General features: G+C 38.6%; 1 protein-coding gene across 14 annotated transcripts in view; it reads left to right on the forward strand.

Moving 5' to 3' along the window:
• The window catches only part of PRDM5 (PR/SET domain 5), a 261,033-nt gene that overhangs the window by 126,456 nt on the left and 121,798 nt on the right, over positions 1-12,779 (forward strand). For 13 of the 14 annotated variants that reach the window (XM_081566398.1, XM_081566567.1, XM_081566951.1 and 10 more), the window contains 2 exons: positions 3,285-3,369; positions 4,858-5,015. In XM_081566398.1, coding sequence (XP_081422524.1) covers positions 3,285-3,369; positions 4,858-5,015 — 243 coding nt within the window. Of the gene's footprint in view, positions 1-3,284; positions 3,370-4,791; positions 5,016-12,779 lie in introns of all 14 variants that reach the window. The other variant, XM_081566761.1, reaches the window with a different exon arrangement.

A 12,779-nucleotide genomic window follows, 5' to 3' on the forward strand; every position in this document is an offset into this window, starting at 1 on the left:
GATTTGAAATAGCTCAACTGGAATTCCATCACCTCCACTAACTTTGTTCGTAGTGATGCTTTCTAAGGCCCATTTGACTTCACATTCCAGTATGTGTGGCTCTAGGTGAGTGATCACACCATTGTGATTATCTGGGTCATGAAGATCTTTTTTGTACAGTTCTTCTGTGTATTCTTGCCACCTCTTCTTAATATCTTCTGCCTCTGTTAGGTCCGTACCATTTCTGTCCTTTATTGAGCCCATCTTTGCATGAAATGTTCCCTTGGTATCTCTAATTTTCTTAAAGAGATCTCTAGTCTTTCTCATTCTATTGTTTTCCTCTATTTCTTTGCATTGATCCTTGAGGAAGGCTTTCTTATCTCTCCTTGCTATTCTTTGGAATTCTGCATTCAAATGGGTATAACTTTCCTTTTCTCCTTTGCCTTTTGCTTCCCTTATTTTCACATCTATTTGTAAGACCTCCTCAGACAGCCATTTTTCTTTTTTGCATTTCTTTTTCTTGGGGTTGGTCTTGATCCCTGCCTCCTGTACAATGTCACGAACCTCTGTCCATAGTTCATCATGCACTCTGTCTATCAAATCTAGTCCCTTAAATCTATTTGTCACTTCCACTGTATAATCAATCATAAGGGATTTGATTTAGGTCATACCTGAATGGTCTAGTGATTTTCCCTACTTTCTTCAATATAAGTCTGAATTTGGCAATAAGGATTTCATGATCTGAGCCACAGTCTGCTCCCGGTTTTGTTTTTGCTGACTGTATAGAGCTTCTCCTTCTTTGGCTGCAAAGAATATAATCAGTTTGACTTGGTGTCGATCAACTGGTGATGTCCATGTGTAGAGTCTTTCTTTGTTGTTGGAAGAGGGTGTTTGCTATGACCAGTGCATTCTCTTGGCAGAACTCTATTAGACTTTGCCCTGCTTCATTCTGTACTCCAAGGCCAAATTTGCCTGTTACTCCAGGTGTTTCTTGACTTCCTACTTTTGCATTCCAGTCCCCTATAATGAAAAGGACATCTTTTTTGGGTGTTAGTTCTAGAAGGTCTTGTAGGTCTTCATAGAACTGTTCAACTTTAGCTTCTTCAGCATTACTGGTCGGGGCATAAACTTGGATTACCATGATGTTGAATGGTTAGCCTTGGAAACGAACAGAGATCATTCTGTTGAATGAATGATCAGAATGTTGTTCATTCTGTTGACTGAACAACAACTAGACTAATTCCTTATATTACTGTATGCTGTTCTATATTACAGTAAGATATAGTATGATCCTTCTTGGAACTTATTCAATTTGGGACATCAGATTATGAATTTTTATTCTTCATATCAATTTAGTAAGCTATAAACATTTTGTAAAATGCTTTACTTAGCATAGGCATAATTAGTATCGTTGTCACTTTAAATCTGTGGTATTAAACTTTTATAGGTGTTTTTAAAATAGCTTTGGTTGAGGTTCCACTATGAATAAGAGAATCAACACAAAAGTGCTTTCATGTAAATATTGTATTTTATAATTTTGGAGATATCAAAAGTTCAGTTCAACCCTTAAAAATGTTTCACGTTTTGAAAGCCGTGAGAGTTAACAAGTGTATTTTGCAGTAATTTAACAGCTGCCATTTTTGTATGGATAATTGTATATACTAATATAAATAGAACATTGAAAATTAAAATAAACTAAATATGTTTTCATTTATGTTTGTCTCAGAAGGCGTGTCATGAGTTTGTAGCTTGTTATTATAAAAGTTATATGTTGCAGATTTTAAGAGTATGAATCTGTGCTCACTGTCTTTAAATAAACATTACACTTCATATCATTGCTGTGAGGATCTTTGATGATGAAGATGTACCCTTTAGAATTTCTTAGACTGAAGGCTTCCCTTCAGTACTGTGTGGTCCTTGCCGTCTGAGTACTTGTGTACAGCCCACCCTGTTTTCTGAGGAACCATAGGACTCCCTGGACCCTGTGCATCTCCGTTCAAGGTTAGAAGCCACTGCATGTAAGCAAGGATCTAAGTCAGACTCCAGGGGAATGACGTCAGTCTGCTCTGTCTTGTTTCTTTATCTTTTCTCTGCTTTTCCCTTTTCTGTTGACTGACTCGCCAGGAATCAGACCTGACAGAAGCAGAAGACTGATCAGCAGCCTCAGACTGCTGTGTGGGTGGGTATAGGATTAAGGCTCACCCTACAGACTAGGGATCTGTTATCCTTGCACCAGCTTCTGTTTCCCTTCCCAGTGCCATCTTCTGAGTGTCCCTGTCTTGAGTTCTTCCGTGGTCACTTAGGTCAAGGAAGCCGTTTTCCAATCCTCCTCTCTTTACTCATTGCTGTACCAATTCAGGGTCTTCTCCCTTGACTTTTACTCTGTAGTGGCCCTTAGATATTCTGCAAGGATAGCCATAATATCTTGGTGTCCTGCAGAAGGGCCAGTGCTTGTATGGGGTTTAGTTTTGTGAGCTCTACCTTGAATGAGTTTGAAACGAAAATACGACTTCACCAAGACGTTTTTTCAATCTTCAGCAAAACAGTAGGATGCTCTTCATTGGGATGATCAACAGTTCTGATATAAGGCTGCTTGCAACACATTGCTCTTTTTACATAGTTATGATAACAAACTAAACTTCTACTTTTTGTACTGCCTATCCAGTTTCTCTGATTTAGTATCTGAAAGCGAAAGAGCTGAAATTAGTTGTAACCTTTATTTAGCTGATTGATTCCCTTATATATATATATATTAACGAAACTCACAAAAACTAATAAAACTTGAAGATTTTTAGCCTCTTGTCCTGTGGGAGTATTGTTGTGAGCTAAACTCACAGTTTTCAGAATCATATCTTCGTCTTTCATGGTAATTAATATTTAGATCTTTACTACGTATGTTTAAGTTTTAAGTAGTGTTGACTGCTGGAAAGGGAATATTTTTAATGGCAAGTTTTACCATTCCATTCCAAGTATGCCAAGTCTAAATTTGTGTATAACAGAGACTTAATATATATTAGGTATAATTTTTTGCAGGGTATAAACTTTTTATGTACTTCAGAAATAGGTCATCTGTTTTACATATTTAAATATCATACAGTTTTACATTTTTTAATGATCATGTTCTACTGGGTAACATGTTCATTACATTTTCAGTTTCTTATTTAGGGTAATATGAACAAATCAGGGCTGAATTATAATGCATAGTTTAGATATTGTAATGGCAGCTACTCACATGTTTATACTTGAGTTCTATACAATTTTGTGGCTCTGCCAGTTGAGTTAACTGTTAATTTAATCTTTTGCAGATTCATGAGATATTTGATTGTCAAGAATGTATGAAGAAATTTATTTCAGCTAATCAGCTAAAGCGTCATATGATCACCCACTCAGGTAAACACATATTTTTCCATTTATATTGAAATCAGTACAAAAGCTTCACCTTGTCATTTTTAGGAGCTCTGAGAAGGGGGTAATCAGGAGACCTGGCTATTAGTTTTGGCTTGGCCATTGACTGACCATATGATTCTGAAAAAGTTACTTAACTTCTCTAGACATTAGTTTATTTCTGAAGCAAATGTGGTTGGACTAAGTGAAATAAAAAATCTTCAGATTTATCATGTAATTTGTTACGTACTCCTACAACTGAAGCTGAATCTCCAGTACTTTGCCCACCTAATGCAAAGAGCTGACTCACTGGAAAAGACCCTGATGCTGGGAAAGATTGAAGGTGGGAGGAGAAGGGGACGACAGAGGATGAGATGGTTGGGTGGCATCACCGACTCAATGAACGAGTTTGAGCAAGCTCTGGGAGATGGTGAAGGACAGGGAGGCCTGGCGTGCTGCAGTCCATGGGCTCGCAGAGTCGGACACGCCTGAGGGACTGAACACCAGCAGCAAATCCTGCTTGAGCCTTAGTTTCTGTGTTCCTCATCTGTGTAAAGACATCCTACCTCTCAGAATGGCTGTGGAGGTTAAATGAGGCCATCTACGTACCCTGCTAGCAGAGTGTCTGACATTTAGCAGGGATGCAATAATTAGAGTCCCAACATTTCTAGATACATTCACATTGTAACTAAGGTACTAATAAATGTTAATGAGAAATTTACAAATACATTCTGAGAATCTTAAGTTTTCAAAGCTGTAATTTCATTTCAAGCAGGTTTGAATAATAGGTCTGTTACACAGACTTAAAAACATTCAGCTCTGAAAGTAACTTTTACTTAATGAAGTCTCTGTAAAGTTTAGAATGTCAGTACTTTGAGGCCATTGAAGTCAGGATGTTGTTGAATGGCCACTTTATCTGGAGACGGATACAGATAATTTTGGCAAATAAAAATAGAAGATCAAAGACTGGTGGCCTTCAGATATGCTTTGCTTGAAAAATCTAGCTGTCAACATTACATGAATATTGTATACATATGGATTTTACACAACAACCTAAGTGTGTAATTCCTGCTGAGACTGGAAGCTTGGCCTCATGGGCCCTTGGCCGGGCAGGAGGCAGGTCTGTCCTTTACCTTCCTCTCTGTCAGACCACTCGCACTTCACATTCGGAGTTGTGACCCTGACTTCAGCACATACCAATCAGCAGGTTTTCATCTGGAAGTAGAATTTCTTCCTTGAATTAAAACTTCATCTTCATATCTGAGCTACTTTATACATTTAGTCGGCAGAATATGTCAGTAAAAGAGCAAGCTCATGTTTTGTGAGTTTTGAGTTGGCTCATATATCTAATGGATTGGGTAATAGATTTTTTTCCAGTTTTTTGAATGATATTTTTGTTGACTTGCCTATAAGAATTAATAATGCAAGGTAAGGCTGTTTCCCTTTTTATCCTTTACCTTTATAGATATGATTGTCTCCACTCATTTTTTACAGAAAAACGACCCTATAATTGTGAGATTTGTAATAAATCTTTCAAGAGGCTTGACCAAGTGGGTGCCCACAAAGTGATACACAGTGAAGATAAACCTTTCAAGTGCAAGCTCTGTGGAAAGGGATTTGCTCACAGAAATGTTTACAAGAATCACAAGAAGGTAAAAGCTTGTTAATATTGTTATAAATATATTTGCTGATTTGCCAATAAAATTATCAGTTGTTTATCTTTTAAAGAAGTTTTTGGATATCTGGGCATGCTGTACATATGAAATAATTGGAGACTATTTTGCTTCTGCTTTCTAACCACTCAGGCCATCACACTGTGGCTTTGTATCTGTCTAAATTCTCTTCTGAAACTATTCTCCTAACAAGCAAAGTGTTATCCAGTGTTTTCCAGCATTGTAATAATTGCAAAATCTTCTCTTCCTTCTTTCTTTAAAGTTTGTCATTCTTATTCATATTACCATTTGGAAATCGTCTTTGTCTGTTGCGCCATTTTAGCAACTTTGCTAGGTCTTCTGCCAATTTCTCTGAACACTTCTTTGGTCTCTGATTTCCCAAGGGATTATCCTGGATGCTTTGGCTGTAGGCTTCTTCTGTGTTCTCTATGTCGACTACATCTGTGAATTATGCGGCAAACTCTGTACTTACGAATTCCAAATGATTTATTTTGTTAATCTCAAGCTTTAGACTTGCACTTGTCACTACTTGTTTGATATATAACTGGGCATCTTTTTGACCTAATGGATTTACCATGCTCCAGATAATGGTTTCCCTGATGGCTCAGTGGTAAAGACTCTGCCTGCAATGCCGGAGACCTGGGTTCAATCCCTGGATCGGGAAGATCCCCTGGAGAAGGAAATGGCAGGAAGGAAATGGCAGCCCAGAATTCTTGCCTAGAGAATTCCATGGAAAGAGGAGCCTGGCAGGCTGTATTCCACAGGGTTGCAAAGAATCAGACATGACTGAGTGACTAACACACACACAGATAACTTCACTTTTGGAAGTTTCTGTTAATGACAAAAGCATATATTTATCCCTATCTCTTTCTTTAATTTTAACCCTTTTTAGAATTAGTAGCTAATTCTTAAATATTCTGCCCTCTCCGTTGTCTTACTATCTTCGTAATCATTGCTTTACCATTTTCACCTCCTGGTCGTGTCTCATTTTTTAATAGCCATTTCATTCAGCTTCTTGTTATTTAATCACTTCCTACTTATTCAGACAACTAGATAAATTGTCCCAAATCACAGCTCTATCACTCTTGTACTCTTAATATTATAAGTAGATTTCCAGCACTTATGTACAGTATGTATTCTTTTCCCTGTCACTCAGGGTTCCCTGCACCATGACCTCAGCTTCCTTTTCCAGCTTTTTGTTCTATTTTCTGCACGAGCCATATCAACTCAGCATGACCTCTCTAGCTTCTCAGCATGATCTCTCTAGCTTCCCCGTTTGTTCCCTCCTTTGTAGTAAAACTCTCAAGTTATAATCTTTTATTTCCTCTATTGATTTTTGTTTGCATTTCCTATACTTTACCTTTACTCAAGTTCTTGTTTCAGAATGTTAGTTTTATCTAATCTATTTTCTGTAGATAGTAAATAATGTTTGAAATGAACTCAGGAAATCTGTGCAAAGATAGTCAACATCTTGGAAATGTATGTTTAAATTTGTGATATGATAAACACTTGCTTATTAATTTTGGTTGACATATTTTATGATGCTATTAAGCAACATACATATATATTTTCAAAGAACTTCTTACCTTTTTATTTGCAATATTCCATTGTAATTGTGGTTATTTTAGTATTTATTGGGACTTTCCAAACATATAATTTTATCTGTTTTGAAATCATTTAAGAAGTTATGATATCAATTTCAGCTTTAGTCTAAAAAGAAAAAAAGGCAGATTAATGAAAGAATAAATAGGGTTGATTGATGCTGTACCAAATTATCTCTGCCTAATTTCTTGCTGACTGCCCTTATGTTTAAGTCAAGCGTTGTATGCTCAGAGGCAGGACCACATTCATTACTGCTGCTTTGGAATTACATGCCTATTAAACATTATCCTGGCTAGTTTCCTGCTCAGTCTCTGGAACCCTCTTGTTCCTTTCTTTGATGAATCTGATCTCCCCACATTTACAAGTTTTTCACAGTTTGGCTTGTATTATATGCCATATGGGAATTTGGCACAGGATCTTTGTACCATCTCGCATACTTTTAGCCATAAATCACATGAAAGTAGTAATGATGTCTTGGGAAGGATAGAAACAATGATGCCTGTAATTTCCAAAGTAGAAAGCACATTCAGTCGTTCTGTTGTGAACAATGTGCTCTCACTGTGTTGTGACCCAGCATGTATTTGGTATGTGGACAGTTGTGCTTCTCACTGTGTTGTGATCCTAGTGTGTATTTGGTATGGTTACATGAAAATGTCAAAGTATTTATCAAAAGCTATGGTGAAAGAAGCAAATCAACTTTTTCTTCCATCATTATTCACTAGTGGCCAGTTACAAAAATAAAAAGTAAAAATGTGCAAGGAAAGCAGAAAAAAAAGTCATTAAGAGACCAATCTTTATCATGTAACATGACCAAAGTTTGTTATTTTAAATGAATTTTTCTGTGGGGTTTTGATTATGTAATTTGTGCATTTTTATTATAGCTATTTGATTTATTTGGGGTTGATTCTTTTACATATAGATTTGCATGAAAAGGAAATATTTCATTATGATTATGACAATACGGCATGCAGTTTCGAAGGAGTGATTTTTTTTTTTTTATAAATTTATTTATTTTAGTTGGGGGCTAATTACTTTACAATATTGTAATAGTTTTTGCCATACATTGACATGAATCAGCCATGGGTTTACATGTGTTCCCCTTCCTGGACCCCCCACCCACCTCCCTCCCCATCCCATCCTTCTGGATCATCCCATTGCCCCGGCCCTGAGCCCTTGTCACATGCATCAAACATGGAATGGTGTTCTGTTTCACATACGATAATATACATGTTTCAATGCTATTCTCCCAGAACGTCCCACCCTCACCTTCTCCCTCAGAGTCCATAAAATTGTTCCATGCATCTGTGTCTCTTATTCTGTCTCGCATATAGGGTTATCGTTAAGGGGCGATGAGTGATGGGGAATGTTGCGCATTGAGAGACTGCTTTTTCTGTTTTAAGATGGGTTTTACTTTTTATCAGATTAGCAGTCACCTTTTTAGAGATATGCATTTGTTTGTTCGTTTTGGCTGCATCTTGCCTTAGTTGTGGCTAGCGGAATCTTCTGCTCTAGTGTGCCGGCTTCTCTCTCGTGTGGCAAGGGTTTAGTTGCCTGTGTCATTAGTTTTGCAACCAGGGATTGAACCCATGTCCTTGCAGTGGAAGGCAGACTCCTCACGACTAGACCATCAGGGATTTCTGAAGGAGTGATTTCTATTTCTAAATCTTAGTTACTTGATCCATCATCTTGTTGGACTTCCCTAGTGGCTCAGATGGCAAAGAATCTGCCTATAGTGCAGGAGACCTGGGTTTGATCACTGGGCTGGGAAGATTCCCTGGAGAAGGGGATGGCAATCTACTCCAGTATTCTTGCCTGGAGAATCCCAAAGACAGAGGAGCCTGGCAGATTACAAGTCCATAGAGTCACAAAGAGATGGACACGTCATCTTGCCAGTTATATAAGCTCAGTAGGTCAGAATTAGTTTTTCTTTTCCCTAATTCTCTGTGACAATCGCTTAACCTTATTACAAGGTTAAATGAATTTTTTAGGGTCTACCTAAAATTAAGATTGTTTATCTGGACCCAACTATACTCTGTAACTCTTTAAATCACAATTGGACCGACGTCTCAGAACCACAGGAAACAGAAACTAGTTACTCTTCAACCTCTATTTGTCCCTATCAAAGTTAATGCAAAGCCAAATTGAGATACGTGTACAGTGTTCTCCTCCTCCTGTGGCGCGTGGAGTGTCTGGATGGCCTGAACCATCCTGACCCTGGAGCTGGCACTGCTTGCTTGATGATGGAAATGAGTACAGAGAGGTTTTGTCCTGATTAAGTTCATAAACAAGCTCTTGGGGGGGCAGAGCTGTGTCTATTAAAATAAAAGACCTTTGTTCCTGACATTTTACATAACCTTCCAAAGATGAACACTAGAGGCCTATGAAGGATTCTGGTCACAAACCTCTCTAAAAATAATTCCATTGGGTATCTTTTATTAACATCTTGTCCAGTGATTTCCCAGTTCTGGGACATGACTGCTTTGTGGGTCTTGAAATAATTTACTGGGTCATCAATAGCCATTGAAAAAATAGAATAGAAAATACGAGAATAAGGGTCATCTAATGAAATGATACACGAGTGTGTTGAGTAGCTGTATATATGTATATGTTTTTGATATAAAATTATATTTTTGGTCTTAATCAAACAGTTTGAAAAACTCGGCAAGTTAGACTTTACTCAGGTGATATTTTATCAAACCTTAAAAAAAAAGGACAAGTCTCGCCATAAATCATGGATTGGATTCTAAAACCATAATACATAGCATAAATTTTACATAATAAAAAATCTTTGACAGTTAAGGAAGGTGCCAAGTTGTAGATTGAAAGACAGTTGTTCAGTTATTCCATCACAACCACTTTTTCCTTCGACTTTGCATCGAATTTCTCTTCTTCAGGTGAGCTGTAGGTGAAGTAGCTGGTGGCTCGCTTAAGCTAGTATATATCCAGAATTATTGTTTTTGTGATCTAGAAAGCATGTTCCCAGTGGCGAGACACTTTCACTTGAGGAGCCTGTAGGAACTGACTCTGAAAGAGGGAAACAACAGATACAGATGTTTCTCTGAAGCTTGTTTAGCTAATGGCAAACTGCTTACCATATTTAAATTATTTTTCTCAGATGGATATCGAGGTAGCATTGTATAGTTTCCAATGTAAACACCTTATTTCCTATAACTAGACAATAAGCTTTGAAGACAGATGCTCAACTCATAGCACCTACTTACCTTATTGTGCTTTGAATGTGCAGACACTTTCTGAATGAATAAAAGTTTGTGAAAAGATTATCCCAAATAAGATTTAATGTTCTTAGTTATAGTGGTTGTAATGTGAGAAGTGATTTCTCTAAATCTGTATTTGAAATATGTGTTGCATCATTTTTGCCTTTCTGAGCACTCTCTTTCTTGAATTTATGAGCATACTAGTGATCAGTGATGCACTGAAAAATCATTGTTGTATTCCTTCTGCACTGGGTTTATCAGCCCAAGATACCTAAGAACTCTTCAGACCTTTCATTTGAAGATAACTTCACTGTTCTAATTTTCTGAACCCTTTCCTGGCTCTGAGTTAGACATTTGAAGCGTAGCTCACTTACTGCCAAATCAGTGATGAACCTTTATCCTCTGAGGAACTTTAATAGAGGAACCGCCCTCCCAACTTCCTTCTGCTTCCTCCACTCCCCCAACCCCCAAATATTAACTGAAAACCATCAGCTGAGGACTGTGCCTTGGTGCTTGCCAGAACAAAAGCATCGCTTGTTGCTCTTCAGAGCTTTCTTCCCCTGCTGCTGCTGCTAAGTCACTTCAGTTCTTCCCTTGGTGCCTCCCAAATCTCTAGCCTCTGATTCTTGCCTTTGCCTTAAAGCTTCAGGCTGCCTCTTAACTTCCAGAGCTCACTCTATGTGGAATATCGCCTTTGCTCCCTGCTCTTTACTAGCCTAGCCCAGCCCTGGGTTTTGAGTTCACCTCACTTGACCCGCTTGATTGAGTGCACTCCAGTAGCCTTCTTAAAACCACAAAGGGAAATGTTCTTTTTAAAAATTAATTTTGTTTTGCTTATTTTCATTTGTAGTAGACATTGTATGAAAATGAATCCCAGAGGGCATGCATGAAAGCATGGGTAGTCAGGTATGCAGTTTAGGTGAGAACCCTGCCCACCACATTTCAGTGAGGGCCTGGAAGGGACTGAAGAGGCTCAGCTGATAGCCTCCGGCTTTCCCTGAGTGTGTTAAAAACCATACCCTTGTACAAACCATTTGTTCATTATTACGCATCTACTTCTATATTTAAAGGCCGGTGATCCTAATACCTGGAGGATATTTTCTAGTCTTGAGTAAAATTCACTTTTTATCCTCAGCATAATGCCCTTGACGTACTTTAAGTCACTGTCATGGATTGGAGTAGGGAATATTAGAAGTGGGAAGGTGTAAGCTAGAGATGGTTAGGTGACTGAGCTGGGAAGCTGGAGAAGAAACTGGGAAAGGTGACAATTGAAATGGGAAAGAGAAAAGGAGAAGACAGCCTGGAATGTGAGGTGGGATGGGAAGTTTTCAAATGCAGTAACTACAGAGCACCTCCTTACATCGTAGTGAATTGCCAGGAACTTCCACGTTGCACGCTGCTGTTTCTGTGTAAGAGGTTGTTCTTTTGGGTGGAGCTTGGAAAAAACAAACTGGAAATTTCTTAAAGAGATGGGAATACCAGACCACTTTACCTGCCTCCTGAGAAATCTGTATGCAGGTCAGGAAGCAACAGTTATAACCAGACATGGAACAACAGACTGGTTCCAAATCGGGAAAGGAGTACATCAAGGCTGTACTATTGTCACCCTGCTGATTTAACTTACATACAGAGAGTGTGTGTGTGTGTGTGTGTGTGTGTGTGTGTTATTTGCTTAGTCGTGTCCAACTCTTTGCAACCCCATAGACTGTAGCCCACCAGGCCCTCTGTCCATGGGATTCTATATGCAGAGTACATCATGTGAAATGCTGGGCTGGATAAAGCACAAACTGGAATCAAGATTGCTGGGAGAAATATCAATAACCTCAGATAGGCAGATGACACCACCCTATGGGAGAAAGCAAAGAACTAAAGAGCCTCTTGATGAAAGTGAAAGAGGAGAGTGAAAAAGTTTGATTAAAACTCAACGTTCAGAAACTAAGATCATTGCATCTGGTCCCATCACTTCATGGCAAATAGAGAGGGAAACAGTGAGAGACTTTATTTTCTTGATCCAGAGTTACTGCAAATGGTGACTGCGGCCATGAAATAAGACGCTTGCTCCTTGGAAGAAAAGCTGTGACCAACCCAGACAACATATTAAAAAGCAGAGACGTTACTTTGCCAACGAAAGTCTGTCTAGTCAAAGCTATGGTTTTTCCAGTAGTTGTGTATGGATGTGAGAGTTGAACTCTAAAGAAAGCTGAGCACTGAAGAATTGATGCTTTTGAACTGTGGTGTTGGAGAAGACTCTTGAGAGTCCTTTGGACTGCAAGGAGATCCAGCCAGTCCATCCTAAAGGAAATCAGTCCTGAATATTCATTGGAAGGACTGATGCTGAAGCTGAAACTCCAGTACTTTGGCCACCTGATGCAAAGAACTGACACACTGGAAGAGACCCTGATGCTGGGAAGGATTGAACCTGGGAGGAGAAGGGGACGACAGAGGATGAGATGGTTGGATGACATCACCGACTCGATGGACATGAGTTTGAGTAAGATCGGGGTGTTGGTCATGGACAGGGAATCCTGGTGTGCTGCAGTCCATGGGGTCACAAAGAGTCAGACACGACTGAGCAACTGAACTGAATTGGAAAAAACACTGCTGCCTATCTGGGAGAAAAGTATATATAAATGTAAATGGTTTTATGACACACGTATCATTCAAGATCTTATTCTTTGCCTTAACATTAGACTTGGCGAGTGTTTCAGGTAGACTCATATAAAGCTATTCATTTTTTGTGACCATCACTATTTGATACTTCAGTGAACATCCTTTTACATAAAACTTGGTAACTTTGCCAAGAGTATTTATGCAGTTAGATCTTAGGTATGGAACGTATAGGTCAGATACCAAGTTTACTTTAAATTTAGATCACTCCTGCCCAGCTGTCTTCTGAAAAAGCTCTATTTTCACTTAGCAGTGATGA

This window comes from Giraffa tippelskirchi, chromosome 1, assembly GCF_054371585.1.
Source record: "Giraffa tippelskirchi isolate mGirTip1 chromosome 1, T2T-mGirTip1v1.2.pri, whole genome shotgun sequence".
In the NCBI taxonomy this organism is placed as follows: domain Eukaryota; kingdom Metazoa; phylum Chordata; class Mammalia; order Artiodactyla; family Giraffidae; genus Giraffa; species Giraffa tippelskirchi.